The sequence below is a fragment of the Sus scrofa genome, chromosome 15 (genome assembly GCF_000003025.6).
Source record: "Sus scrofa isolate TJ Tabasco breed Duroc chromosome 15, Sscrofa11.1, whole genome shotgun sequence".
Lineage (NCBI taxonomy): Eukaryota > Metazoa > Chordata > Mammalia > Artiodactyla > Suidae > Sus > Sus scrofa.
In genome coordinates, this window is record NC_010457.5 from 99,729,029 (window position 1) to 99,756,420 (window position 27,392).

Genomic DNA, 27,392 nt, shown 5'->3' on the forward strand with positions numbered 1-27,392 from the left:
CTTGCTTCATAGCTGCTCCTCCTCTAAGTCACACCTTCATGTCGATGATCAGTGGTCAGCACAGGGTATTGCCACAGCGTCCCAGCCCCTCTCTTGTTCACTATTTTCTGTCCCTCTTCCTGCTTTGTGGTACTCCACCCATTGATGACCCTGAGTCACCCTGTAGTGCCCGGCAGCTCAGATAACAGGAATATTAAGCAATAACATCTAGAATGTATGATGCTAAATCTAGGGAGATTTACAGTGGCACTATGGCCACTTTAAAAGTCACTTTAAGAATGAGTAGCTGGAGTTCCCGTCGTGGCGCAGTGGTTAACGAATCCGACTAGGAACCATGAGGTTGCGGGTTCGGTCCCTGCCCTTGCTCAGTGGGTTAACGATCCGGCATTGCCGTGAGCTGTGGTGTAGGTTGCAGACGCGGCTCGGATCCCGCATTGCTGTGGCTCTGGCGTAGGCCGGTGGCTACAGCTCCGATTCAACCCCTAGCCTGGGAACCTCCATATGCCGCGGGAGCGGCCCAAGAAATAGCAACAACAACAACAACAACAACAAAAAAAGACAAAAGACAAAAACAAAAACAAAAACAAAAACAAACAAAAAAAAAAGAATGAGTAGCTTTTTCTTTTTCTTTTTCTTTTTTTTTTTTTAATTTTTAGGGCCGTACCTGCAGCATATGGAAGTTCCCAGACAAGGAGTCCAATTGGAGCTACAGATGCAGGCCTACACCACAGCCACAGCAATGCTAGATCCGAGCTGCGTCTGTGAACTGCACCACAGCTCACAGCAACGCCTGATCTTTTAACCCACTGAGCAAAGCCAGGGAGAGAATCCATGTCCTCAAAGGTACTAGTCAGGTTCTTTACCATTGAGCCACAATGGGAACTCCACGCTTTTTCATTATGTCTTATTTAACCTTAGGTAAATGAGGTTGACTCCTTTATGAGCCCAAGGACCCAGAACCAGGCACATACTGAAGTGTATATGAAGAAGACAGACTGTGGAATTGGTCAATGTGATAACAAAAAAAGAAACTGTGGTTCTAGCCCAAGATGTTGTCAGGTTTGATCTGTGTTCTTCCTTTTAATGAAGGATAAAACTGAAATGACAGGCTAAGTTGTGGATATATCTGTTTAGGGGAAAATTGTGTGTGTGCGCATGCACACATGTATAAAAATATTAAAATTCATGATTTGGTGAATCTACATCAGCTACTATAATCAGAACTAGGTTGATTCTTTGGCAGTCAGTAAACTGGTTTGTCTAACTGATGGCTCCTCTTTATTTTGCTATGGGATCGTAGAACACTAAATGTTCTTTACTGATCTTTAAATAAGTTGTGCTTTATACCTGCTCCACTGTTGTCAAGATAATTTTGGATTTTAAAAAATTTGGATCTTTAATAAGAGTAATTGTGAGTTAACTTAGTAAATCATGTAAAAACAATACTAACTACCTTGTACAATGAGTTCAATTGGTAACTCAACAGTTTTAATCTTCAATATTAGCTAGTTCATAAACTTCAGGTAATGCTTTTATAAATTCTGTCTTTTAGCTGAGTTCAGGAACATATAACTTTGAGGGACAGCATAGTACTATTCACACTTCAATTCAAATGCCATCTTCTGCCTTTGATCATAATGATATGAGGAAAATTCAGGGGAAAAAATGATTGCATCTGAATTACTTAAGAATCAACCACAGCCCTTTAAGAGAACTTTCCTTGACAAGTGTGATGATGATAGGGCAGGATCAAGATGGTGGAGGAGTCAGACGTGCTCTTCACCTTCTCCCACAAACACATCAAAAAAACCCATCTACATGTGGAACGATTCACACAGAACATCTACTGAACACTGGCAGAAGACATTAAACCTTCAAAAAGGGCAAGAAACCCTCCACATTACTGGGTAGAACAAAAGAACAAAAAAAAAAGAAAGAAAAGAAAGTAATCAGGATGGGACTAGCACTCTCGAGAGGGAGCTGTGAAAGAGGAAAGGGACGCACAACCCTGGGGAGCCACCTAACTGATGGGGAGATCAGCCAAGATGGAGGGACCTAAAAGCTATGGAGAAAAGCTCAGCAGCTGGACTGAGGAGGGCAAAGCAGAGTGAGAGATACATAGACAATCAGTACAACCTCCTGGGACACCACAGCCTGAGACACTGGGAAGGGGGCAAGGTGCTGAGACTTAGGCTTCAGAGGTCAGTTCCAGACTATGGTTGGCTGTATGGAGACAGCCTGAGGGAGCTAGGGAGCGGTGTGCCAAGACCTGGGGAACAGAGTGCCACAGCCGAGGGAAACTGGGAGGAGGTCTGGGCCTGCAGGGAAGCAAGGTGCCATTGTTGGGGAGGGCAAGAAGAGGAGGGGCAGACTACCATAGGAATATCTTTCTTTGCACATGCATGGACTTTCAGAGGGCAGGGACTATAGGTGATGGACCCCTCTTGCACTGGCTACAGATGGGGGTGCCTCCTATGTGGGCTAAATGCACTGCTAGCATGGTCTACAGATGGTGGGGGCAAACTCAGTCATCTCAGACTCCAGAAGTGGGCATGGCCCACCACCACTAGGGGTCTTGAACAGGTGCCACCCATGGGCCAAGTCACCTGAGAGGTCGGCACAGAGCAGGGTACTGAACCCAGCACCATCTGTTGTTGCTCTCACTCCCCTGGGAATGCACGCACCCTGCTGCTGCCACTGCCAATCACTCCAAGCACTGCCTACACCTGCCTGAGGGTCACTGCCACTTTCCAGGGCCCTGCAACTAGGAGCAGCCTGCACCACCTTCCTGTGGGTCCTTACCACTGTCAAGGGCCCAGCAACCAGGCACTGGCTGCTAGCCATGCCCACTCCCTCCATCTCCCTGGAAACATACGCAGCACCCTATCAAGGTGATAACAGCCTGCACACACTGAGGAAAGTGACAGCAAGCATCCAACCCAAAAGCAGCCCTCACACCAAAAATAAATAGTAAGCCCTCGCAAAATACCCAAGGGAGCTCTCACATATAAATAGCTCTCCCTAAACAGAATATGGAGAATATAAGCAAAATGAAGAGGCTCAGGAACCATTCCCAGTTAAAAGAACAGGAGAAGTCCCCTGAAGGAGCAAACAATGAAACAGACTTCTTCAGTCTAATAGATACCAAATTCAAAAAGGAAGAAGTAAGAATACTGAAGGAATTAAGAATGAATATGAAGCAGATATGAACAGTAATGCAGGTTACTTTAGAAAGGAACTAGAAAATATAAGGAGGATCCAAGAAAAATTTGAAAATTCATTTGCAGAGATGTAAGCTGAGTTAAAGGCACTGAAGAGCAGAATGAATAATTCAAAGGAACGAAAGAGTGATTTGGAAGATAGAATAATAGAAATCACCCAATCAGGAAAGCAGACAGAAAACTAAATGAAAAAATATGAAAGCAATATAAAAGATCTATAGGATAATATAAAGTGGGTCAATCCATACATAATAGGGATTCTAGAAGGAGAAGAAAAGAAAAAGGGATTGAAAGTATATTTGAAGAAATTATGGCTGAAAGCTTTCTGAATCTAAAGGAAACAGATACCAAGATACAGGAAGCACAGAGAGCCCCAAACAAGTTGAACCCAAACTGGCCCACACCAAGACATAGTATAATGAAAATTGCAAAAGTTAAAGATTCTAAAGGCAGCAAGAACCGAATTAAAAGTTTCTGCACAGCAAAGGAAACCCTAAACAAAATGAAAAGACAACCCACAGAATGGGAGAAAATATTTGCAAATGAAGTGACTGACAAGGGATTAATCTCCAAAATTTATAAACACCTTCTGCAGCTCAATACCAAAAAAACAAACAACCCCATCAAAAAATGGGCAGAAGATCTAAACAAACAGTTCTCCAAAGAAGACATAGAGATGGCTAAAAAAACACATGAAAAGATGTTCAACATCACTCATTATTAGAGAAATGCAAATCAAAACCACTATGAGGTACCACCTTACACTGGCCACAATGGCCATCATAAAAAGTCCACAAATAATAAATGCTGGAGAAGGTGTGGAGAAAAGAGAACTCTCCTACACTGCTGATGGGTATGTAAACTGGTGCAACCACTGTGGGAAACAGTATGGAGATTCCTCAGAAAACTAGAAGTAGAATTACCATTTGATCCAGCAATCCCTCTCCGGGGCATCTATCCATAGAAAACCATGACTCAAAAAGGTACATGTACTCCAATGCTCACTGCAGCATTATATGCAAGAGCCAAGACATGGAAGCAACCTAAATGTCCATCAACAGAGGAGTGGATCAAGAAGACGTGATACATATACACAATGGACTATTACTCAGCCATTAAAAGGAAAGAAATAATGGCATTGGCCGCAACATGGATGGACCTAGAAATATCAAGCTAAATCAAGTTAGTCAGACAGTGAGACACCAACATCATATGCTGTCACTTACATGTGGCATCTAAAAAATGGACACAATGAACTTCTTTGCAGAACAGATACTGACTCAGAGACTTTTAAAAACTTATGGTTTCCAAAGGAGAAAGGTTGAGGGTGAGGAATAGGCTGGGGGTTTGGGATTGGAAATGGTATAAAATTGGGTTGTAATGATCATTGTACAGCTATAAATGTAATAAAATTCACTGAGTTAAAAAAAGATCACTATTTTCCATAATGCACCTTGTAAGACTACATTTTTAAGTTCTATAAATGTATGACTTCTAAAAATAAAAACAATAAAATGAAAAAAAATAAAGGCAGCAAGAGAAAAACAAAGAATTTATTAAGGGAACCCCCATAAGTCTCTTGGCTGATTTCTTTATAGAAGAACTACAGGCCAGAAGAGGGGGGAAAGATATATTCAATGTTCTAAAAGGGAAAAGCTTTTAGTCTAAAATACTCTACCCAGAAATAATATCATTTAAAATAGAAGGAGAAATAAAGAATTTCTCCAATAAACAAAAACTAAAAGAGTACAGCAATACTAAACCCATTCTGAAAGAAATACTGAAAGGGTTCCTCTAAATAAAAAAGAAGTAGGAAGAAATAGGATAGAGGAAATCACAATTGGAAAGTAATCACTTAAATTAACTAGTATAGAGAACTAAAAGGAAAAAGAACTATTGTAAAAGCAACAGTAGACACAAGGAACAGCAAAACAAGAAACATGAAGATGTTAAAAAAGGACATAAAAATCATAAAATGTGGGGAAAGAAATTAAAATCATCTGGACTCTTTTTTAAAAGAATGTGTTTGAGCCTATATGACTATCAAGCTAAAGCAAGCAGATATAGGAAGGGAGTAACATACTTGAAAAATGGCAATCACAAATCAAAACCAGACAATACATTCAGAAAAACTAAAAAGAAGAGGACACAAGCATAAAATAAAAGGAAATCATCCAAAATCAAAAAAGGAAGGAACAAAGGAGAAACATAGAATCATAAGGAAAACAAGGTTTAAAATGGCAATAAATACATATTTATCAATAATTACTTAAACGTCAATGGACTGAATGCTCCAATCAAAAGACATAGAGTGGCAGACTGGATTAAAAAAAGCAATAGCCTGTAATATTCCTGTCTACAAGAGACTCACCTTAGCCTTCCTCAAAAAAGAAGAAAAATCTCAAATCAACGACTTAACCCACCACCTAAATGAATTAGAAAAAGAAGAACAAACAAAAGCTAAAGTCAGCAGAAGGAAGGAAATCTTAAAGAACAGAGAGGAAATCAATAAAGCAGACATTCAAAAAACAATAGAAAAAATCAATAAAACCAAGAGCTGATTCTTTGAGAAGATAAACAAAATGGATAAACATCTGGCCAGACTTACCAAGAAGAGGAGAGAAAGAACTCAAAAATACAAAATAAAAGAAAATAAAATAAAAGAAATAAAAATAAGAAATTTCCACAGATACTGCAGAAATACACAAAAACCATAAGAGAATAAGAGAATACTATGAACAATTATATGCCAACAAATTTGACAACCTAGAAGAAATGGACTACTTTCTAGAGACAAACAGAGCTGCCAAAACTGAATCAAGAAGAAATATATCAACTGAACAGACCAATCACTAGAAATGGAATTGAATATATAATAAAAACACTCCCTATAAACAAAAGTCCAGAACAAGATGGCTTCACAGGTGAATTCTACCAAACATACAAAGAAGATCTTATACCCATCCTTCTTAAACTTTTCCAAATGGTTGACGAAGAAGGAATAATCCCAAAGACATTCTATGAAGCCATCATCACCCTAATACCAAAACCAGACAAAGATACTACCAAAAAGTAAATTATAGGCCAATATCTCTGATGAATATAGATGAAAAAATTCTCAAAAAAAAGTGGGATTCATCCTAAGTTCACAAGGATGGTTTGATACATGCAAATCAATCAACGTCATACACCACATTAACAAAAGAAGAGTCAAAAGCCACATGATCATCTCAATAAATGCAGAAAAAGCATTTGACAAAATCCAACATCCATTCACGATACAAACTTTTAGCACAGTGAGTATAGAGGGAACATACCTTAACATAATCAAAGCCATTTGTGACAAAACATCAGTCAATATAATACTCAATGGAGGAAAGGGAAGATGGGATTAAGATGGCAGAATACAAGGACTGGAGCTTACCTTCTCTCTTAAAAACAACAAAATTAAAACCAAAAAAATCTTCAACCAAATGGACTGGAAACTTTCAAAAAGATATCCTACTCCAAAAGAAAAAGAGGAGGCCAAATCAAGAGGTAGGAAGGGTGATTACATGATATAAGCAACCCCATACCTCCCAGTGGGAAGCCCCACAGACTGGAAAGTCACTGGTTCACAGAGACTCACCTACAGGAGTGAGAGTTCTGAGCCCCACATCAGGTCCCTATGCCTGGGGATCTGGCACTGGAAGAAAGAGCCTCCAGAGCATCTGGCATTGAAGGCCAGTGGGGCTTGTGTGCAGGAGCTCCACAGGACTGGGGGAAATGGAGACCCCATTCTTGAAAGGTACACACAGGCCTTCATGTGCGCTGGGTCCTGGGGCAAAGCAGAGGCTCCATGGGAATATGGGTCGGACCTGACTACAGTTCTTAGAGGAGCTCCTGGGAAAACAGGGGGGGACTGTGGCTTGTTGTGGGGAAAGGACATTGGAAGTAAAGCTCTTGGGAATATTCATCTGTGTGTGATCCTCTAGAGGTGGCTATTTTGGGAAAGTCTGACCCCACCCATCAGCGCTGAGAAGCCCCAGGCCAAACAATAATCCAGGTGGGATCACAGCCTCACCCATCAGTAAACAGGCTGCCTAAAGACCTCCCAGGCACACAGCCACCTCTAATCTCACCCAGAGACAAAGCCCCACCCACCAGAGGGATAGGAATCAGTCCCATCTACCAGTGGGCAGGCATCAGTCCCTCCCATCAAGAAGCCTACACCAACTTCAGCCACAAGGGGGGCAGACACCAGAAGTAAGAGTGGCTACAACTCTATTATCTGTAAAAAGGTCACCATGCCAAAAACCTATAAAAATGAAGAGACAGAGAACTATAACTCAGATAAGGGAGAAAGAAAAAACCCCAGAAAATCAGATAAGTGATCAGGAGATTATAAGCCTCCAGGAAAAAGACTTTATACTGATGACAGTAAAGATGATGCTGGACATTGGAAATAGACTGGAGGCAAAGATTGATAATTTGGAGAAAACACTGACAAAAGAAATACAAGATTTAAAACTTAAGCAAGCAGAGATGCAAAATACAATAACTGAAATAAAAAATTCATTAGAAGCAACCAACAGCAGAATACAGGAGGCAGAAGAACAAATAAGCAAGGTGGAGGACAGAGTAATGGAAATCATTGATACAGAACAGAAAAAACAGATTGAAAACAAATGAAGAGAGTCTCAGAGAACTCTGGGAAAATGTTAAATGTACCAATATCCATATTATAGGGGTGCCAGAAGGAGAAGAGAGAGGGAAAGGGACAGAAAAAATATTCAAAGAAATAATAGCCGAATACTTCCCTAACATGGGAAAGGAACCACTCACTCAAATCCAGGGAGCGCAACAAGTACCATATAAAATAAACCCAAGGAGGAATACCCCGAGACACATATTAATCAAACTGACCAAATTAAAGACAAAGAGAAAATCTTGAAAGCAGCTAGGGAAAAGAAACAAATAACATACAAGGGAACCCCAATAAGGTTATCAGCAGATTTTTCAGCAGAAACTCTGCAGGCCAGAAGGGAGTGGCATGATATACTTAATGTGATGAAAGGAAAAAACCTCCAACCAAGATTATTTTACCCAGCAAGGCTCTCATTCAGATTTGAAAGAGATATAAAAACCTTCACAGATAAGCAAAAGCTGAGAGAATTCAGCAACACTAAACCAGCCTTACAACAAATACTAAAGGAACTTCTTTAGGCAGAAAAGGCCACAACTAGAAACAAAAATACCACAAATGACAAGGCTCACTAGTAAAGGCATATATACAGTAAAGGCAGGAAATCATCCGTGTACAAATATGCTACCAAAATCAGAAATCATGAGAAGAGAAGGGTACAAATGCAGGACACTGGAGATGCACCTGCAATTAAGAGACCAACAACTTAAAACAATCTCGTATATATATATAGACTCCTATATCAAAACTTCAGGGTAACTGCAAACCACAAATCTACAATTGATACACATACAAATAAGAAAAATCAACTCAAATATACCACTAAAGATAGTCATCAAACCTCAAAAGGAGAAAACAAGCGAAGCGAAGAAAAAAGAGCAACCAAAACAAATCCAAAACAGTTAATAAAATGGCAATAAGAACATAATTATCAATAATTACCTTAAATATAAATGGACTAAATGGCCCAACCAAAAGATATAGACTGGCTGAATGGATACAAAAACAAGATCCATATATATGCTTTCTTCAAGAGATCCACTTCACTTCTAAAGACACACACAAATTGAAAGTGAGAGGATGGAACAAACATTCCATGCAAACAGGAATCAAAAGAAAGCTAGAGTAGCAATGCTCATATCCGACAAAATAGACCTTAAAAAGAAGAATATTATAGGAGACAAGGAAGGACACTACATAATGATCAAAGGATCAATCCAAGAAGAAGATACAACAATTTTAAATATCTATGCACCCAACATACGATCACCACAATACATAGGACAACTGCTAACAACCTTAAAAGGAGAAATTGACAGTAACACAAGAATAGTGGGGGACTTTCACACTGCACTTACAGCAATGGACAGCTCATCCAGACAGAAAATCAATAAGGAAACACAGGCCCTGAATGAAGCATTAGACCAGATGGACTTAATAGATATTTATAGGATATTCCATTCAAAAGCAGCAGAATACACATTCTTCTCAAGTGTACATGGAACATTCTCTAGGACTGATCACATTCTGGGCCACAAATCAAGCCTTGGTAACTTTAAGAAAACAAATCATATTAAGCATCTTCTCTGACCACAACACTATACAACTGGAAATCAACAACAAGAAAAAAATTGCAAAAAACACAAACACTTGGAGACTCAACAACATGTTACTAAACAACCAATGGATCACTGAAGAAATCAAAGAGGAAATTAAAAAATACCTAGAAGCAAATGACAACAAAGATATGACACTCCAAAACCTATGGGATTCAGCAAAAGCAGTTCTAAGAGGGAAGTTTATAGCAATACAAGCCTACCTCAGGAAACAAGAAAAAGCTCAAATAAACAGCTTAACTTTACATCTAAAGCATCCAGAGAGAGAACAGACAAAACCTAACCTTAGTAGAAGGAAAGAAATCATAAAGATCAGGGCAGAAATCAATGAAATAGAAACAAAGAAAACCATAGAAAAGATCAATGAAACAAAAAGCTGGTTCTCTGAAAAGATCAACAAAGTTGATAAACCCTTAGCCAGACTTAAGAAAATGAGAGAGGACTCAAATCAATAAAACTAGAAATGAAAAAGGAGAAGCAAAAACGGACATCACAGAAATACAAAGGATCATAAGAGACTACTATATGCAACTATATGCCAATAAAATGGAAAACCTAGAAGAAATTCTTAGAAAAGTAAAATCTTCTAAGAATAAACCAAGATGAAATAGAAAAGATGAACGGACCAATTACAAGAACTGAAATTGAAACTGTGATTAAAAAACCTTCAACAAACAAAAGTCCAGGACCAGATGGCTTCAGAGTTGAATTCTATCAAACATTTAGAGAAGCGCTAACACCTATCCTTCTGAAACTATTCCAAAAAATTGCAGAGGAAGAAACACTCCAAAACTCATTCTATGAGGACAACATCACTCCGATACCCAAACCAGACAAGGATAACACAATAAAAGAAAATTACAGGCCAATTTCAATGATGAACATAAATGCAAAAATCCTTAACAAAATACTAGCAAACCAAATCCAACAAATACATTAAAAGAATTGTAATCATGATCAAGAGGGATTTATCCCAGGGATGCAAGGGTTCTTCCATATCCACAAATCAATCAGTGTGATATACCACATTAACAAACTGAAGAATAAAGACCATATTATCCTCTCAATAGATGAGAAAAAGCCTTTGACAAAATCCAACATCCATTTCTGATAAAAACCCTTTAGAAAGTGGGCAGAGAGGGAACCTACCTCAACATAATAAAGGCCATATATGACAAACGCAGAGCTAGCATCATTCTCAATGGTGAAAAGCTGAAAGAATTCCTGCTGAGATCAAGAACAAGACAAGGATGTCTGCTTTTACCACTACTATTCAACACAGATTTGGAGGTCCTGCCATGGCAATCAGAGAAGTAAAAGAAATAAAAGGAATCCAAATTGGAAAGGAAGAAGTAAAACTCTCACCATTTGCAGATGACATGATACTATACCTAGAGAATCCTAAAGACTCTACCAGAAAACTGTTAGAGCTCATCCATTAATTTGGCAAAGTTGCAGGATACAAAATGAATACACAGAAATTGACTGCATTTCTATGTACTAACAATGAAAGATCAGAAAGTGAAATTAGGGAAACAATCCCATTTACCATTGCATCAAAAAGAATAAAATACTTGGGAATAAAAACCTACCTGAAGAGACAAAAGTTCTTTACTCTGAAAACTCTAAGACGCTGATGAAAGAAAGCAAAGATGACACAAACAAATGGAAAAACATACCATGTTCTTGGATTGGAAGAACAGATATCGTCAAAATGACTATAGACAATCTACAGTGACCAAGACAACCTACAAATTCAATGCAATCCCTATCAAGTTACCAAGGACATTTTTTCCCAGCACTAGAACAACATATTTTAGTTTGTTTGGAAGCACAAAAGAACCAGAATAGCCAAAGCCATCCCGAGAAAGAAAAGCGGAGCTGGAGGAATCAGGCTCCCTGATTTCAGACTATACTACAAAACTACAGTCATCAAAACCATATGGTACTGGCACAATGACAGAAATAGATCAGTGGAACAGGATAGAAATCTCAGAATTATACCCATGCACTTTACAGTCGACTAATCTATGACAAAGAAGGCCAGAATATACAATGGAGAAAAGACAGCCCCTTCAGTAAGTGGTGCTGGGAAAACTGGACAGTCACATTTTCCATGAAATCAGAACACTTCCTAACACCAAATACAAAAATAAACTCAAAATGGATTAAATACCTAAATATAAGACCAGATACTACAATACTCTTAGAGGAAAACATAGGTCAAACACTCTCTTACATACACCACAACAATGTTTTCTCAGATCCACCCCTTAGAATAATGACAATAAGAACAAAAATAAACAAATGGGACTTAATTAAACTTATAAGTCTCTGTACAGCCAAGGAAACCCTAAACAAAATGAAATGACAACCCATGAAATGGAGAAAATATTTGCAAATGAAGCGAATGACAAGGGATTAATCTCCAAAATTTATAAACACCTTTTGCAGCTCAATACCAAAAAAACAAACAATCCCATCAAAAAATGGACAGAAAATCTAAACAGACAATCCTCCAAAGAAGATGGCCAAAAAACACATGAAAAGATGTTCAACATCACTAATCATTAGAGAAATGGAAGTCAATACCACTATGAGGTACCACTTTACACTGGCCAGAATGGCCATCATCAAAAAGTCTACAAGCAAGTAATGCTGGAGAGGGTGTAGAGAAAAGGGAACCCTATTGCATTGTTGGTGGGAATGTAAATTGGTGCAACCACCGTGGAAAACAGCATGCAGATTCCTCAGAAAACTAAACATGGAATTACCATTTGATCCAGCAATCCCTCTCCGGGGCATCTATCCAGAGAAAACCACGACTCAGAAAGATACATGTACTCCAATGTTCACTGCAGCACTATATACAATAGCCAAGACATGGAAACAACCTAAATGTCCATAGACAGAAGAGTGGATAAAGAAGATGTGGTACATATACACAATGGAATATTACCCAGCCATTAAAAGGAAAGAAATAATGGCACTGGCAGCAACATGGCTGGACCTAGAAATTATCATGCTAAGTGAAGTCAGCCAGACAGTGAGACACCAACATCAAATGCTATCACTTACATGAGGAATTTTTTAAAAAAACCGACACAATGAACTTCTTTGCAGAACAGATACTGATTCACAGACTTTGAAAAACTTGTGGTTTCCAAATGAGACAGGTTTAGGGGTGTGGGAATGTGCTAGTGGTTTAGGTTAGAAATACTATAAAATTTGGTTGTAATGATCGTTGTACAACTATAAATGTAATTGAGTAATAAAAAGCTGCTATAATAAAAAATACTTAATGGAGAAAAGCTGAATGCCTTCCCACTAAAATCTGGAACAAGCCAAGAATGACCATTCTAACCATTTTTATTCAATATAGTATTGGAAGTCCCAGCCACAGCAGACAAACAAAAGAAATAAAAGGTATCCAAATTGGAAGAGAGGAAGTACAACTGTCACGCTGTACAGATGACACAATACTATATATAGAAACCCCTAAGGATTCCACACAAAAACTACTGAAACTGATCAATGAATTCAGCAAAGTAGCAGGATATAAGATTAACATTCGGAAATTACATTACAGAAATATAATGTATATGTTACATTATTTATAATGTAAATATAAATTAACATTGCATTTCTGCATACTAACAATGAAATATTAGAAACGGAATATAAAAACACAATACCTTTCAAAATCACACCCCCCAAAATTAAATACCTAGGAATAAACATGACCAAGGAGGTGAAAGACATATGCAGAAAACAATAAAACATTAATCAAGGAAATTAAGGAGGATTCAAAGAAATGGAAAGATAGTCCATGCTCCTTGGGTGGAAGAATTAATATCATTAAGATGGCCATACTACCCAAAGCAATCTACAGATTCAATGCAATCCATTTCAAATTACCCATGACATTCTTTACAGAACTAGAACAAATAATCCAAAAATCTATATGGAAACATAAAAGGCCCAGAATTGCTGAAGCAATCCTGAGGAACAAAAACCAAGCCAGAGAAATAACTCTCCTATACTTCAGAAAATATTACAAGGATATAGTCATCAAGACAGTATGATACTGGTAGAAAAACAGACATACAGACCAATGGAACAGTGTAGAGAACACAGAATAAACCCAGACACCTATGGTCAATTAATCTTCAACAAAGGAGGCAAAAAATATAAAATGGGAAAAAGTCTCTTCAGCAAGTGGTTCTGGGAAAAGTAGACAGCTGCATGTAAATCAATGAAACTAGAACATACCCTGACACCATGCACAAAAATAAACTCAAAGTGGCTTAAAGACTTACCCATAAGACAAGACACCATAAAACTCCTAGAAAAGAACATAGGCAAAACATTCTCTGACATCAACAGTGCAAATGTTTTCTTAGGTCATCCTCCCAAAGCAATATAAATAAAAACAAAAATAAACCAATGGGACCTAATCAAAATGGCAAGCCATAAAAAAAAAAAAAAGACAACCTATTGAATGGGAGAAAATTGTTTCAAATGATTCAACTGACAAGGGCTTAATCTCTATAATAGACCATCAACTCATATAACTCAACAGCAAAAAAACCCCCCAAACAACCCAATTGAAAAATGGGAAGGGGAGTTCCTGTCGTGGCGCAGTGGTTAACGAATCCGACTAGGAACCATGAGGTTGTGGGTTCGATCCCTGCCCTTGCTCAGTGGGTTAACAATCCAGCGTTGCCGTGAGCTATGGTGTAGGTCGCAGACAAGGCTTGGATCCCACGTTGCTGTGGCTCTGGCGTAGGCCGGTGGCTACAGCTCTGATTAGACCCCTAGCCTGGGAACCTCCCATATGCCGCGAGAGCGGCCCAAGAAATGGCAAAAAGACAAAAATAATAAAATAAAATAAAAAAAAAGAAAGAAAAATGGGCAGAAGACCTGAATCAATTTTTCTCCAAAGAAGACATACAAATGGCCAATAGGCACATGTAAAAAATTCTCAACATCACTAATTATTAGAGAAATGCAAATCTGCAATGAGGTACCACTTCACACCAGTCGGAATAGCCATCATTAGTGTGTCTACAAATAACAAATGCCGGAGAGGGCGTAGAGATCAGGGAACCTTCCTACACTGTTGGTGGGAATGTAAATTGGTACAATCACTATGGAAAACAGTACAGAGGTGCCTCAGAAAATGAAATACAGAACTACCATATGATCCATCAATCACACTCCTAGGCATATATCTGGACAAAACTTTCACTGAAAAAGACATGTGAGAGTGGGAAAGTAATTCTCCCAGGGAATAGCAGTAGGATTGCCTCACAGTGTTACAACCCTTCTTGAGATTTGTGACAGTCAATGTGAAGTAAAACCACTTGGCACTCTAATGTGATTATCTCAACTGTTCTGAAAATGTATTTGTTAGTATCTTCCACAAGAATGTAGGTTAGTTGAGGGTCAAGATCCTGTCTAAACTGTTCACTGCTGAGACCCCTCAGTGTCTAACAGAGTGAGCCAATGAAGTCATTACTCGGGGATGAATAAGAAGCAGAAGGGCCTTTGACATATTAGTCAAAGCAGGACACATTAATGGTCATTTAGAGATTGCCATTTAAAGATAACACCATTTTGGTGAAATTAGGATTTTAAAAATACTACTTCTAAAAAATTGTGGCCTTGTCCATTAAATTTGAAATAAAGCATTTGGATGGCCACTGAGTGTTAAAGATATAGTCCAGTTGATTAAGGAAGTTCCCCTGTGGCATAGCAGATTAAGGATCCGGCATTGCCACAGCTGTGGCACAGGTCACAACTGCAGTGCAGGTTCAATCCTTGGCCCAGGAACTTCTACATGCTGTGGTTGCAGCCAAAAAATAAAAAAGATAAATTTCCTTACAGTTTTTCAATCACAAAACAAATGCTCATATTAGCTATCAGTTATAGTACATTTTGGAAGGATGTATGTAATAGGAAATAACACATATTTTTGGAGTCTACAAATACAAATGTCCCTCTTTGAGGGACCAAGAAAATCTTTTTAATGTTGTTCCACCTTCATTCCCTAAGATCACCATATGATCATGGTTGATTATCCCATGTGCGTTAATTTCATGATTATCGTCTTCAAAACTTTTTTATGAAATAACTTCCAACTTAGAAAATTTTGCAAAACTAAAACAAAGGGCTATGTACTCCTTATTCAGATTCATGTTATCTCAACTTGTTTTGTACTTTTCCTACTCTTGCTCTCTCTCTCTCTTTTCACTCTGTTCATAATTTTTTTCCTCTCAACTATTTGAGGGTAAGTTACATACATAATGATTAAATTTTTCAACAGCTGAGAAAAATGAGCAAGAATATTATGTTTTTGTTCAGTGCAAGATACAAGCCCACACACTCCATCACCACAACTCACCATCTTCCGGAGCATGCTTGTATTCTTTGTCTTCCATCACTTCGTAGTCAAATCCAAGGAGATCAATGGGGATGGTGTATTTCCTGGCGTAGTTCTGCTGGGCACCAGTCAGGAAGGCTTGTGTGAAGAAGAAGCCAGAAAGCCAGAAGACTGGAGGAGGGCCGACCTCGTACCATTGCTATGGTGTCAAAGCACAAGTGTCCTGATAATAGAGCCTTTTAACTTTGAAAGAAACACTTAATAAAATGTGTCCCAAACACTGCTGCTATTATCTTCTAGGTAAGCGAATTAACAAGCTAACACTTGGAGGAATAAAAAGCCATACTCTCGAAGTTTGAAAAGTAAGTAGTATATTCAGCATTTGTTCTGACTTCAATTTCATATCCATTGCACCAACTTGGGTATCATCATGTGTGTGAATGTAGATACAAATGTATCTGCCCACTGACTCCTTCAGAAAAGCTCCATACAATAGTGAATATCTAACATACATTATTACACGCTATACCATGTTGTTTAGTTGAATAAAAGAAGATACCCCTACCAGGTCTTGTCGGATGGTAATGTTTTCTCACTTTTTTCCTCTCTGGTTATTAGTAGAATATTCCTTCAGAAGTTTTCCCTCCTACTTCACCAAAATACAGTGAACTCCAACATACAAAAATAGTGTATTGTACAAGGAACTCCCAGAAGAAACAGGGTAGTGAGGGTTTATAAAGCTTATAAAGCCTTTATAAATACCAAGACCTGGATATTCTGTTCATATAAGTAGTTGTGTAATGACTCTAACTGAATAGTAAATTATGTAAGTTAGTCTGAAGAAATGAATTTGAATTACTTTCCCCTAGAAGAGTCCAAGGCAGAGTCATTTTTTAAGAGCAGTTTTAATTTAGTACCAAATTTAGGGCCAAAGGAGCCCTGATTTAAGGAAGGGAAGCTTAGTCATTTTACCCCTGTAGAAATTTCCTCACAGGCAATTTTTGATGCATTATGTACAGTAGCTAGGAAATTAATATGTCTAATGAATATAATTGTTAAATAGAACATAGTTAAGCACTGATATTGCCAGCTAATCAGGAGGTAGACTTCTGCCCTCTCAACATTTCCAAGATAATTAGCTATTGAGGTTATTACTGTCTTGGGCTGAAACAGTAATCTAGTGATTTCATGACCTGCAAGAGTGCTGGACAAGGAAGAAACAATGCTCCATGCTAGTAGCTTGTCTGGCTTTCTAAGATGCTCTACTGTAAAGATCTATTTTAATATTTAATGGAAAAATCAACACCGCCAGTTGTTTTCTTTCTTCGAATGTCATTGACTTGCATGTGAAACTTCACTGGATATGAACACCTGCTCCTAAAGATGCTTTCAGAGATTATCCTTCCAATACTCGGATTTTGACAGCTCAATATAAAAGTTGCATAAACTCTGTGCAGATATGAAGTACTGGTCATTTGTGCCTGGAATGCACAGAAAAACTACAGAGCAACGCTCATTACATTAGACATCCTGGTGAAGATAACAAAATCAGAAGAAAATTAATAAATGATTATTTGGAAGAACTCACCTGCAAAAACCTTAATCTTGCAAGGAAATCATTCACATAGCTCCCAAGTGGTTTAAGGCTTGGATATGATTTACCCATCCACATCCCTGGAATTTTGACATTCAGAATGCTGCTAACCACTTCCTCAAGATCTGTAGACATCACTACAAGCCCCTGAAACACATTTAACCCTTGTTTAACACCATAGGATACTAGATTTTGAATAATTTTATAATTATCCTTTGTTTGCAATTGTGATTAGTTACGGTTGAGTCATATAGTAAAAAAAGAGAAATTTTCTTTTACTCACATGTAAGTCATGGAGTCTTTGCATTATTCCTTAGAAAAACATTAATAATTTTCATTTAATAAAATTTTACAGGAAAATTTCTTTTATTGAAATATAAACGACATACAGCATTGCATTAGTTTTAGGTGTCTAATATAACATATTGATTTGATATTTGCATATATTGTGAAGTGATTACCACAATAAGTCTAGTTAAAATCCATCACCATATATGGTTATAAAATCTTTATCCTTGTGATAAGAATTTTTTAAGATATACTCTCTTAGCAACTTCCAAATGTGCAATACACTATTATTAACTACAGTCAGCAAGCTGCACAATATATCTCCATGCCTTATTTATTTTGTAACTGAAATTTCGCATCTTTTGACCCCCTTTTGCACCACCCTGGAAGATTTTTTTTTTCTTATTATTATTATGGGAGATTTTCTTAATCAATACATGGCTACTTATTAGCTGTTAAATCACAGCCTAACTTTGACTTAAAGTTTACTTATCTATTAAATGGATAACTAATATTTCTCTACTCGCCTTCCTAAAAGGATAGTGACAAATATAAAATGAGGAAAATGATGTGAAATGCCTTGAAAAGTTAAAATATCCTGGATTGCAATTGTGAAATCCAATTGATTTTATTCCATTTTAAATGCCTGATGTAGAGATGGTAAAACTTTGATGTCCTTGCAAATTCCTATTTGATCTTGCAGGGCGGGTTGCCATCATTATTTCTGTTTTCTCCATAGTTGACAATATCCTTCCAACTAACATGGAGACGATTTTAGAGTAAATGAAATGGATTAAACACCCACATTTCATTTGCCTCCTTCCCCAAAACCATTGAAACAATAAAGGAATTTATTTTTTAAAAGCATAAGCCCAGGGAGTTCCTTGCAGCACAGTGGAAATGAATCTGACACTAGGAATCATGAGGTTGTAGGTTCCATCCCTGGCCTCATTGAGTGGGTTAAGGAGCCAGTGCTGCAGCGAGCTGTGGTGTAGGTTGCAGACGCAGCTTAGGCCAGCAGCTGTAGCTCTGATTCAACCCCTAGCCTGGGAACCTCCATATGCCATGGGTGTGGTCCTAAAAATGCATATATGTGTATGTGTGTATGCATGTATGTATATATAAGCATAAGCCCACAAATGCAGAAAAAAGGTAGGAAAAGGCAAGGCAATTTGGGAGCTAGAAAGCATATGGACAACTGGTGGCTGACTTGTAGTTAGTGGAGTCGGGAGAAACCAGATCCTAAACTGGTAGAGGGGAATCGACCAGATATACACTACAGGAAACTCAACAATATTTGGCATTGGTGGCTGGCTCTAGCTGAAAGGGAGGAGAGGAGGTGGTGCTAAATGAAAAAGAGTGATGAAACCTGGCTTAGAAAACAGAATCCTAGGTCTTCTCCCACAAAACTACACATCATCTACCTTGAACGAAACCTGGAAAGGAAAATGAAAAAATCCCTGCAGTGGGAAAATGCAGGCTCAGTTGGGTCAGAATTCCCACACTGAGGCTGGGAATTCACTGAACGCATGGGTTTCAGATGCTGAGTCCCCTGAGGCCTCATTCCCCTTTTATCTCCTGGAACACAGGAAGCCAGGCCTTCATCTTCCAAGGACATAGGAAGAACTAGGTTAAGGAGAAACCCATGACACTGACTGTTTCTTAGCCAAACGGCCTGGCTGGATTATACTACAGCTGGCCTGGGGGATTCCCCCTCTCAATAATAACTCACACCCAACCACTTTTCTCCACCTCCAACACTATGACAAGAAACTCGCTCAGTTGTATTACTTTAATCCTGTAGCTTGACTCTGCCTGTGTTCTTGTTTCCCTATAGTACTTTCTGCAGTGGTCAGAGCAAACTGAAAAATGTAAAATAGATCATTTCACTTCACTGCTTAAAACCGTCTGAAGGGTTCCTTTTAGCTTTATACTTCAGAGTAAAATTGAAGATCCTATCCTTGGCTGACCAGGCCATCACAAAGCCTGTCCCCCCATCCTACTGTTTACTCCTGCTCACTGCGTTTCAGCCAAACCAGCCTTCCAGATCGTGCTTCCAGGTCATACCAAACTGGGTTTCTCAGGGCCTTTGTGCTGGCCAGACCCTCTGCCCAAACGTTTCATAGCTTTCTCCTCACCTCAGGCCTCTCTCTGCTCATGGGTCAGCTCCTCAGAGGGGCTGGACCCCAAATGACTGAGTTTCCCACCCATCATTCTCTACATCCTTACTCCATTTGATTTTTTTTTTTCCACAGGACTATTTTTGTTTATTTTTATTATTATTATTATTTTTTTTTGTCTTTTTGCCATTTCTTGGGCCACTCCCGCGGCATATGGAGGTTCCCAGGCTAGGGGTCAAATCGGAGCTGCAGCTGCCAGCCTACGCCAGAGCCATAGCAACGCAGGATCTGAGCCGCGTCTGCGACCTACACCACAGCTCACGGCAACGCCGGAACCTTGACCCACTGAGCAAGGGCAGGGATCGAACCCTCAACCTCATGGTTCCTAGTCGGATTCGTTAACCACTGTGCCACGACGGGAACTCCTATTTTTGCTTATTTTTAAATTGTTACTTCCAATTAAAGTTAAGTCCTATAAGGGTGGCAGCTTTGTCCTTCTTACTCCGTAACACTTCATGCCTTCTTAGCATATATCCCATCCAGCAAATGATTGCTATCTTCTATAGTCTATATTTATTGACCTGTTTAGTAACTGTCAGCCCCAGAATTCTATATGCTTTTCAAGGGCAGGGATTTTTTTTTTTTTTTCTATCCCCAGAACCAGGAACAGTACTTTCACAGAATCTGTGCCCAATAAATATTTGCTAAGTAAATGAATGATACATTTACTTCAGTGATTTCTCCTTGCTGTACTTCCCCTTACCTTGATTGCTTTCTGGATGTTCACACATGATTCTCTTATAGTCTGCAGCAGCTTATTGAACCGACCCATCTCTTGGACAAGCACCGTGTTCATGCTCTGAGTGTAAGTGGTTGGGTATCTCCTCATGGCAGCCTCGATGTCAAAGTTGTTGGGAAGTTTACCCAAGATGTCACCAGCCACCTCGTTGACCACCTCATCTGATGACTTTGCGCCAGCACCTGCTGAACGAGACTGGGCAGAATCCAAAGTACAGGTTAGAAATCCTCATAAAGGTCTGAGAGCTGCTGGATGGGACAACTCCTAAAGTAAATTTTATAAGAGCAAGGACTACTTTCCTATTTTATCTATGATTCTTCTCCATGTAAGATTTATTGAAGGGATGATAACAGGCATGGGAATGGAGTTTCAGGAGAAAAATGATTGTTAGAGAGACGGTAGAAGGGCAGGCACAATGTTCAGAGGCTGAAGAGGGTCTAGGGGAGGCAAACAAGCTGCACATCGAGCTGTCTGGGGGGCTGGGAGAGCAGATGCTGCGGGAGAGGGGGAAAAGTGTGCAAATGGTGGCATGGCCGAGTGATGATGGGCATCAAAACACAGGAGGGGGAAATCTGATCTTGCTTTGAGAAAGCCTGCTACAAAATATATTTGCTAATAACTCTGGTGCCTACTGGTTGCCAAACACAGAGATATAGTTTTCTCCTTGAACCAGGAGGACAAAGAAAATAAGCTCATCTCTTCCAAGCAGTTGGAAGAGTTATAGGGAAAAGGCAGACTTAGTGATTCACATTGGAAGCAAGGAAGGGGAATTTCATTTCAATTTTTATTTTTTATGTTTCTAGTGGCACCATGTAAATGAATCTATATTTTCTGGGAAAACCCTTTAAGTCCTCAGAATGAATGTGTATGTGTTGTGTGTGTGTGTGTGTGTGTGTGTGTGTGTGTGTGTGTGTGTTTTGAGAGAGAAAAAGCACTATTAGAATATAAATGAATATATCTTATATTTTTCCAGTCCTAGGAAATTGTGTTTTGTCTCTTTCAGATTTCATATTTCCTAGTTCCTATACTGGATCTATTCTATAAATATTGACTATTAGTTCTACTTAAGTTTCTAGTGAGATTTTTAATGCTCCTTACCATGTTCCTGTGAAGTTGCACAATGAAAAAATTAAATGGGGAGTTCCCGTCATGGCTCAGTGGTTAACTAGTCTGACTAGGAACCATGAGATTGTGGGTTCGATCCCTGGCCTCACTCAGTGGGTTAAGGATCCGGCGTTGCCCTGAGCTGTGGTGTAGGTCGCGAATGTGGCTTGGATCCTGTGTTGCTGTGGCTCTGGCATAGGTTGGTGGCTACATCTCTGATTCAACTCCTAGCCTGGAAACCTCCATATGATGTGGGTGCGGTCCTAGAAAGGCAAAAGACCAAAAATGACAATAATAATAATAATAATAATAATTGAATGGTGGTTAAGTGTTAATTCTATGCTAGTAAAAAAAAAAAGGGATATGCCAGTATAATAATCCTTTATCATGATTCCAAAGTGCTAGTCTTACAACTAAATATACAAAACAAATTATATAGAAGGTAATGAATATTTGGCTCAAATTAGTGAAATATTTTTTTCTGTTGTATTTAAAGAATCAAGTACTGATTTCTATTTGCAATATACTACAAACTCATTAAAAACATTCTTATTTTCTAACAAGAGTTGTGTTTCCACCAACACCCCCTCAAGAAAAACCCAAAAAAACAACCCCCCCCCAGAAACAAAAAATAAGTCCCAGGCCTGTAGCCCTTCAAAAATATAAGTAAAATATTTTAGTAACACAAACATTTCTATACCTAGTTCTCACACACCAAAATCACATAATCAGGGTTATAGGTACTGAAAGTAATAGCCAATTGATATTGAGAATTCAGAGAGAAAAGGTGTTATTTGTAATTATTTAATTTAGCTTTTTTCTTTTTACCACCTTTCCTTAGAGTTTTCACAAATACCATTTGAAATCTTCTAAGGTTTGTTTTCTTTTTATTAAACAAATAAAGATTCATTTTCTTTGGATCCATTTTCAAAGAGACATCACAGAATTTAACCTTTCCATTTCTAGCTTTATAATATTTTAAGTAGAAATGATGTTCTTATTTAAAAGAGAGTCTGGCAGTGAAGCACAAACACAAGAGCTCTGCTACATTCAGTGTTGGCCACTCTCATTTTGAAAAATATTTTAGTTAAATACATAATGTAAAAATCTTATCATCGTTACCTTGCTCTTCAACCTGCAGCTCTGGCCTCTCTTTGCCTCTAAATTGTGGTGAACCCAGTGCAGAATCACTGACTCCTGCCTACCCACTGCTATAATTGTACTTGCCAATCTGAGTTGGAGGCTATGGAAAGAGGTTGTTTATATACCAAGAAGATACCCCAAGTGTGTATAAACTTATCTGTTTGGTTCTGAGTCATTTCCTGTCCGAACGAGCCCACTGTTTTATGTATTCTGTCATGTGGCACAGCCCATCGAGTTTAAATAAAGCCAAAAGACACTATAAATCTCCTGTGGTCAGACTCTGCATACTACATGCACTGATGTTCCTAAAGTTCTACTTATTTGGGTCTGTATATATACTTTTATACTCACGCAGTAAACTGATTTTAGTGCTATTAACATGTAAAATGGACATAAAAATAGTCTTTGTCCTTTCTGCTTTATTAGAAAATGTCATCTTACAGCAAACCAGAGCTAAAAATTCCATGAACTCATCTATCAACGAGAGCTCACTATTTCATCTCCCTAATACAGTTTTTTAGCCTCTTCCTTCCGCATAGCATCTCTGGTTATCTGCCTTTAGGTCCTATCTCATTTTTAGAGTCTAGAAAGAGTATCACATAGTGGTTCAGAACACAGATTCTGAGGCCAAACTAGTGGGAGTCAGGCTGCTTGGCTTTGAGTCCTGGTTTGAAATTGTACTAGCTGCCCTTCAATAAGTTACTTAATCTTTCTGAGTTTTTTGGCTGTAAATGGGAATAAGTAGCACGCTTACTTCACGAGACTGTCATAAGCACTACACTGTTATACGTAAAGCATTTAGAACAGTGCTCCCACACAGGAAGCACCATGTAAGTATTATCCATTGTTATTATTACTCTGAGATTTCATAGGAACAAAAAAGATCACCTCAAATAAGCTCATGGGATAATGTGCTTGACTAAATAATCATCCTTAGTTTGCTAAAATTTCATTTAGTCACAAAGAGAACACATCATTTGGACTGCTTTGCTCTCAAAAAAAAAAATAATAAGCATGTCTCCTAAGGGGAGAATATAAGAGAAGATCTCTTAATAGATAAGCAAGATTAAATATCTTTCATTCAAATGTACAGACTCATGCCCATGGCATGCTAAATTCTGGAGCCTTGGAAGGGCATTCTCTGATATGCCCTTACATTCATGCTCTCACCACTGGAGCTGCTTGTCTGAGTCAAAGTTTCTCCTAAACCTTTTAATTAGTTTGTACCTACTACTGCAATTATACATAGTATGTAATCTGATAAAATACTGATGTGAAAGAATTGTTCCTATGCAGACTAGGTTAAATGTTCTAGAACATTTGATAAAGATAAATCATTTAAAAAATATTGACCTAGTAAACGACTATAAAATAAAATAGGCAAAATACTGGATGGATTCTGCATCAAACTGCTTCCAGGTATCTTTGAAACTCTTCTTCCACTTTAAAGAATTAAAAAGGGACATACTATATAACATATTTGGTCATGATTTAAGCAAGAAAGGCTATACCAAACTCCTAGCAGCAGAATGGTATCAAAAAGTATCCAGAGATTCTCAAAGAATGTTACCCACAAAACTCCTGGCAGCAGAGTGAAACTCAGTTTTTTCCCAGTCAAAAGACTTATGAAAACAAAACCCACACATTCATTTACTGTACACTGAAACCCTTATTTGAGGTACATTTTTCTTTTCGTTAAAATGGGCCTCCACTTTAACCGATGGAGTTCTGTACATTGGCCTTTACGGTGCTGTCTCATGCTCCTGGGGGAGCATCCTTTCCAGCCTTAGAAGCCAGTTCCTGTACAGATCACACACCTGTGTGAGAAGAATGTTATCGAACAGCAGTTGAGTTTCTGACTGATCTTTAGTGATATCTGCATTGGCATTCATCCCAAAGATTTCCGGTGCTGGGGTCAACGGCAGTGTCTTTGTATATTCAATGTAGCTTTTGTGCTGCAAAGATGAATAACAGGGGGTCAGAAGGTTAGAAATCAATTATCCTGTAGAACTTGCTCACTGAAAAGAGATAATTTTCAATACTCAAGTTATTGAGTGCATGAGCCTGTGAGACTGGACACTGAATGCTTTTATTTTCTTTCGACCTGGGCCAAAGCTTAAAAAAAAGAATATGGACATATTTAGAGAGAAAAAATATACCATTCAATTGGAATGGATTTTAAAATGGAGATGGATACCCTGGTCACTTCATTTAGAAATTTCTTCCAGAGTAATCTTTCTGTGCTGCATTTTCTGATGACTATTCTTAGTTTATCACAATTAACAATTTGTTATAACAATAGTTATAACAATTTACAACAATAATTTTGTCTGCTTTACTCTGTTTTTTTGTTTACTCTTATTGTGAGAAATCCACATAATTCAGAAAAGCAAAAATTACCTGAGATTTTATCATCATGAGATAACTATTATTGATATGGTAAATCTCTTTATATATATGCAAACACATTTTATATTTTATTTACATGAACTTCTATCAAAATTCCATAGTTTTCTTGATGCTCATATAATCATATACAAACATTCATATACATATATGGTGGAGGGGGAACTGGTCATTGATGGTTTTTTGACATGAGTCATGATACATAACTGACTTCATCATGCCATCGTCTCACTGGCCTGTTCATCATAGGAGATCTTGTTACCCTGATGCCCCATGTTGGCTTGCCCTACCCAGTCAGTGACTTTGGCTCTGGGATTGATTTTTCTCTGCATCTCTATCCCTAGAATTCATCCCAGTGGATGATGGGGTCATGGTATGTGCCTCTGTTGCATGTACCTGTGTGTTTAACTCTCACTATGTGCCCTTTTGACTTCTGGGAATAAAATGAGAACCAATTAAATGTGCTGGCAGTCCCTGGAAATCTACTGTGTGATAATCTGAAGGCAAATACTATATCTTCATTAGACAGGACTGGAAAAAAACAGCAGAAGAGAAGCTTGGCCTTGTGAAGCAGGTATGATGCTCTGCCCCTTTCTACCTGTGGGATCTTGGGCAAGTCATTTAACTTCAGTGAATGTGCTTTCTCAGTTGTAAAGGGGAAAGAATAACACCAATGTTAATTAGATGCTCTAGTAGATAATTACATGTAACTGTAAATAATTAAGCATGATCTAAATATTAACTATTATTGTTAATAATATTTTGTAGCCCTTTCTCCTGTGTATTTCCATTTTAACTGAGGATAATATCTTTTACTCAAAGAGCTGAATGCACAATAACAGAATTTCAAGTGATTAAGTGAAACCATTCTTGAGTGAGGAATGTTTCTGATAGTCCTCACATTGCTAGGAAACCAACTCCATCTTTGCATGGGGTTGGCTCTGTCCCTACAAGACCGAAGAAAGTGCCCACAATACTTAACAAACAACAACAACAAAAAGGTCTGTGAAAAACACCCACCATTTTCAAGATCAGAGGAATTTCATGATTTACTGCTTTTAATTTTACTTACATCACCAGAAGGAGGCGCAAAGTAGATGCCACTGGAGTCGAATTTGTAGAGCGGATTTTCAACTAATTCCGTGTTGAAAAACTTGTTCAGGATGGTGCGCAGCGTGCGCCGGTCCCAGTCGTCTGTCACGCGGCCTCCATAGTTGCATTCACCGGTCATATAGCGCAGGGCGTCATAGGGCAGCTCCTAGGGTGACAGCACAGTCGTTCAGCCAGTCAAGAGGTAGTCGTGGCACATTACAGAGAATCAGGTTTCTTGCACTGCTCATGTTATTAAACAGTTTACAAAAAGTTTGCAGCAACACAATTTCCCATAAGATACTTCCTGGCTAATTGCTGCGATTTTCCCCAGGGTCTCTCTCTCTCTCCTTTTGTGGTTTGTCATTTCCATTCATTGAGTCGATGTGACTAGAAACCCTCTATTTACTTGTGAACTCACGTACTAGTCAACCAACGTGAATGGATCATCTACTATGTGTCTGATGCAAAGTAAGTTAGAGCATAGTCTATCCTTGAAAATCTTGTACTGCTGAGTGACATGCAAAACAAACCCAATATGGGAGTTCCTGCAGTGGTACAGTGGGTTAAGTAAGGATCCAGCCACACCTGTGGCTGGGATTCATCCCTGGCCAGAGGACGTACATATGCCATAGGTGCGGCCAAAAAATCACAACAATAAAAATCAAATCCAATTTAATTCAGAGATAGTCAGTGTTAATTTCCTTTACCACTTTTTTAATATCCATAGATATTTTCACAATTGGAATCACACTGTATATACATTTTTTTTTTGCATATAATTTTAACCAAATCTCATATCATGAGGTATCCTTTTTGTCTTTTTAGGGCCGCACTCACGGCATATGGAGGTTCCCAGGCTAGGGGTCTAATTGGAGCTGTTGCTGCCTGCCTACACCAGAACCACACCAACGCCAGATCTGAGCCCCATCTGCGACCTACA

At 38.5% G+C, this 27,392-nt stretch overlaps 1 protein-coding gene across 1 annotated transcript in view; it reads right to left on the minus strand.

Moving 5' to 3' along the window:
• The window catches only part of DNAH7 (dynein axonemal heavy chain 7), a 265,071-nt gene that overhangs the window by 6,751 nt on the left and 230,928 nt on the right, over nucleotides 1-27,392 (minus strand). The window contains 5 exon segments of the mRNA XM_021075816.1: nucleotides 15,928-16,105; nucleotides 17,495-17,647; nucleotides 20,672-20,902; nucleotides 24,772-24,909; nucleotides 26,433-26,618. Of these exon segments, the coding sequence (XP_020931475.1) occupies nucleotides 15,928-16,105; nucleotides 17,495-17,647; nucleotides 20,672-20,902; nucleotides 24,772-24,909; nucleotides 26,433-26,618 (886 nt within the window).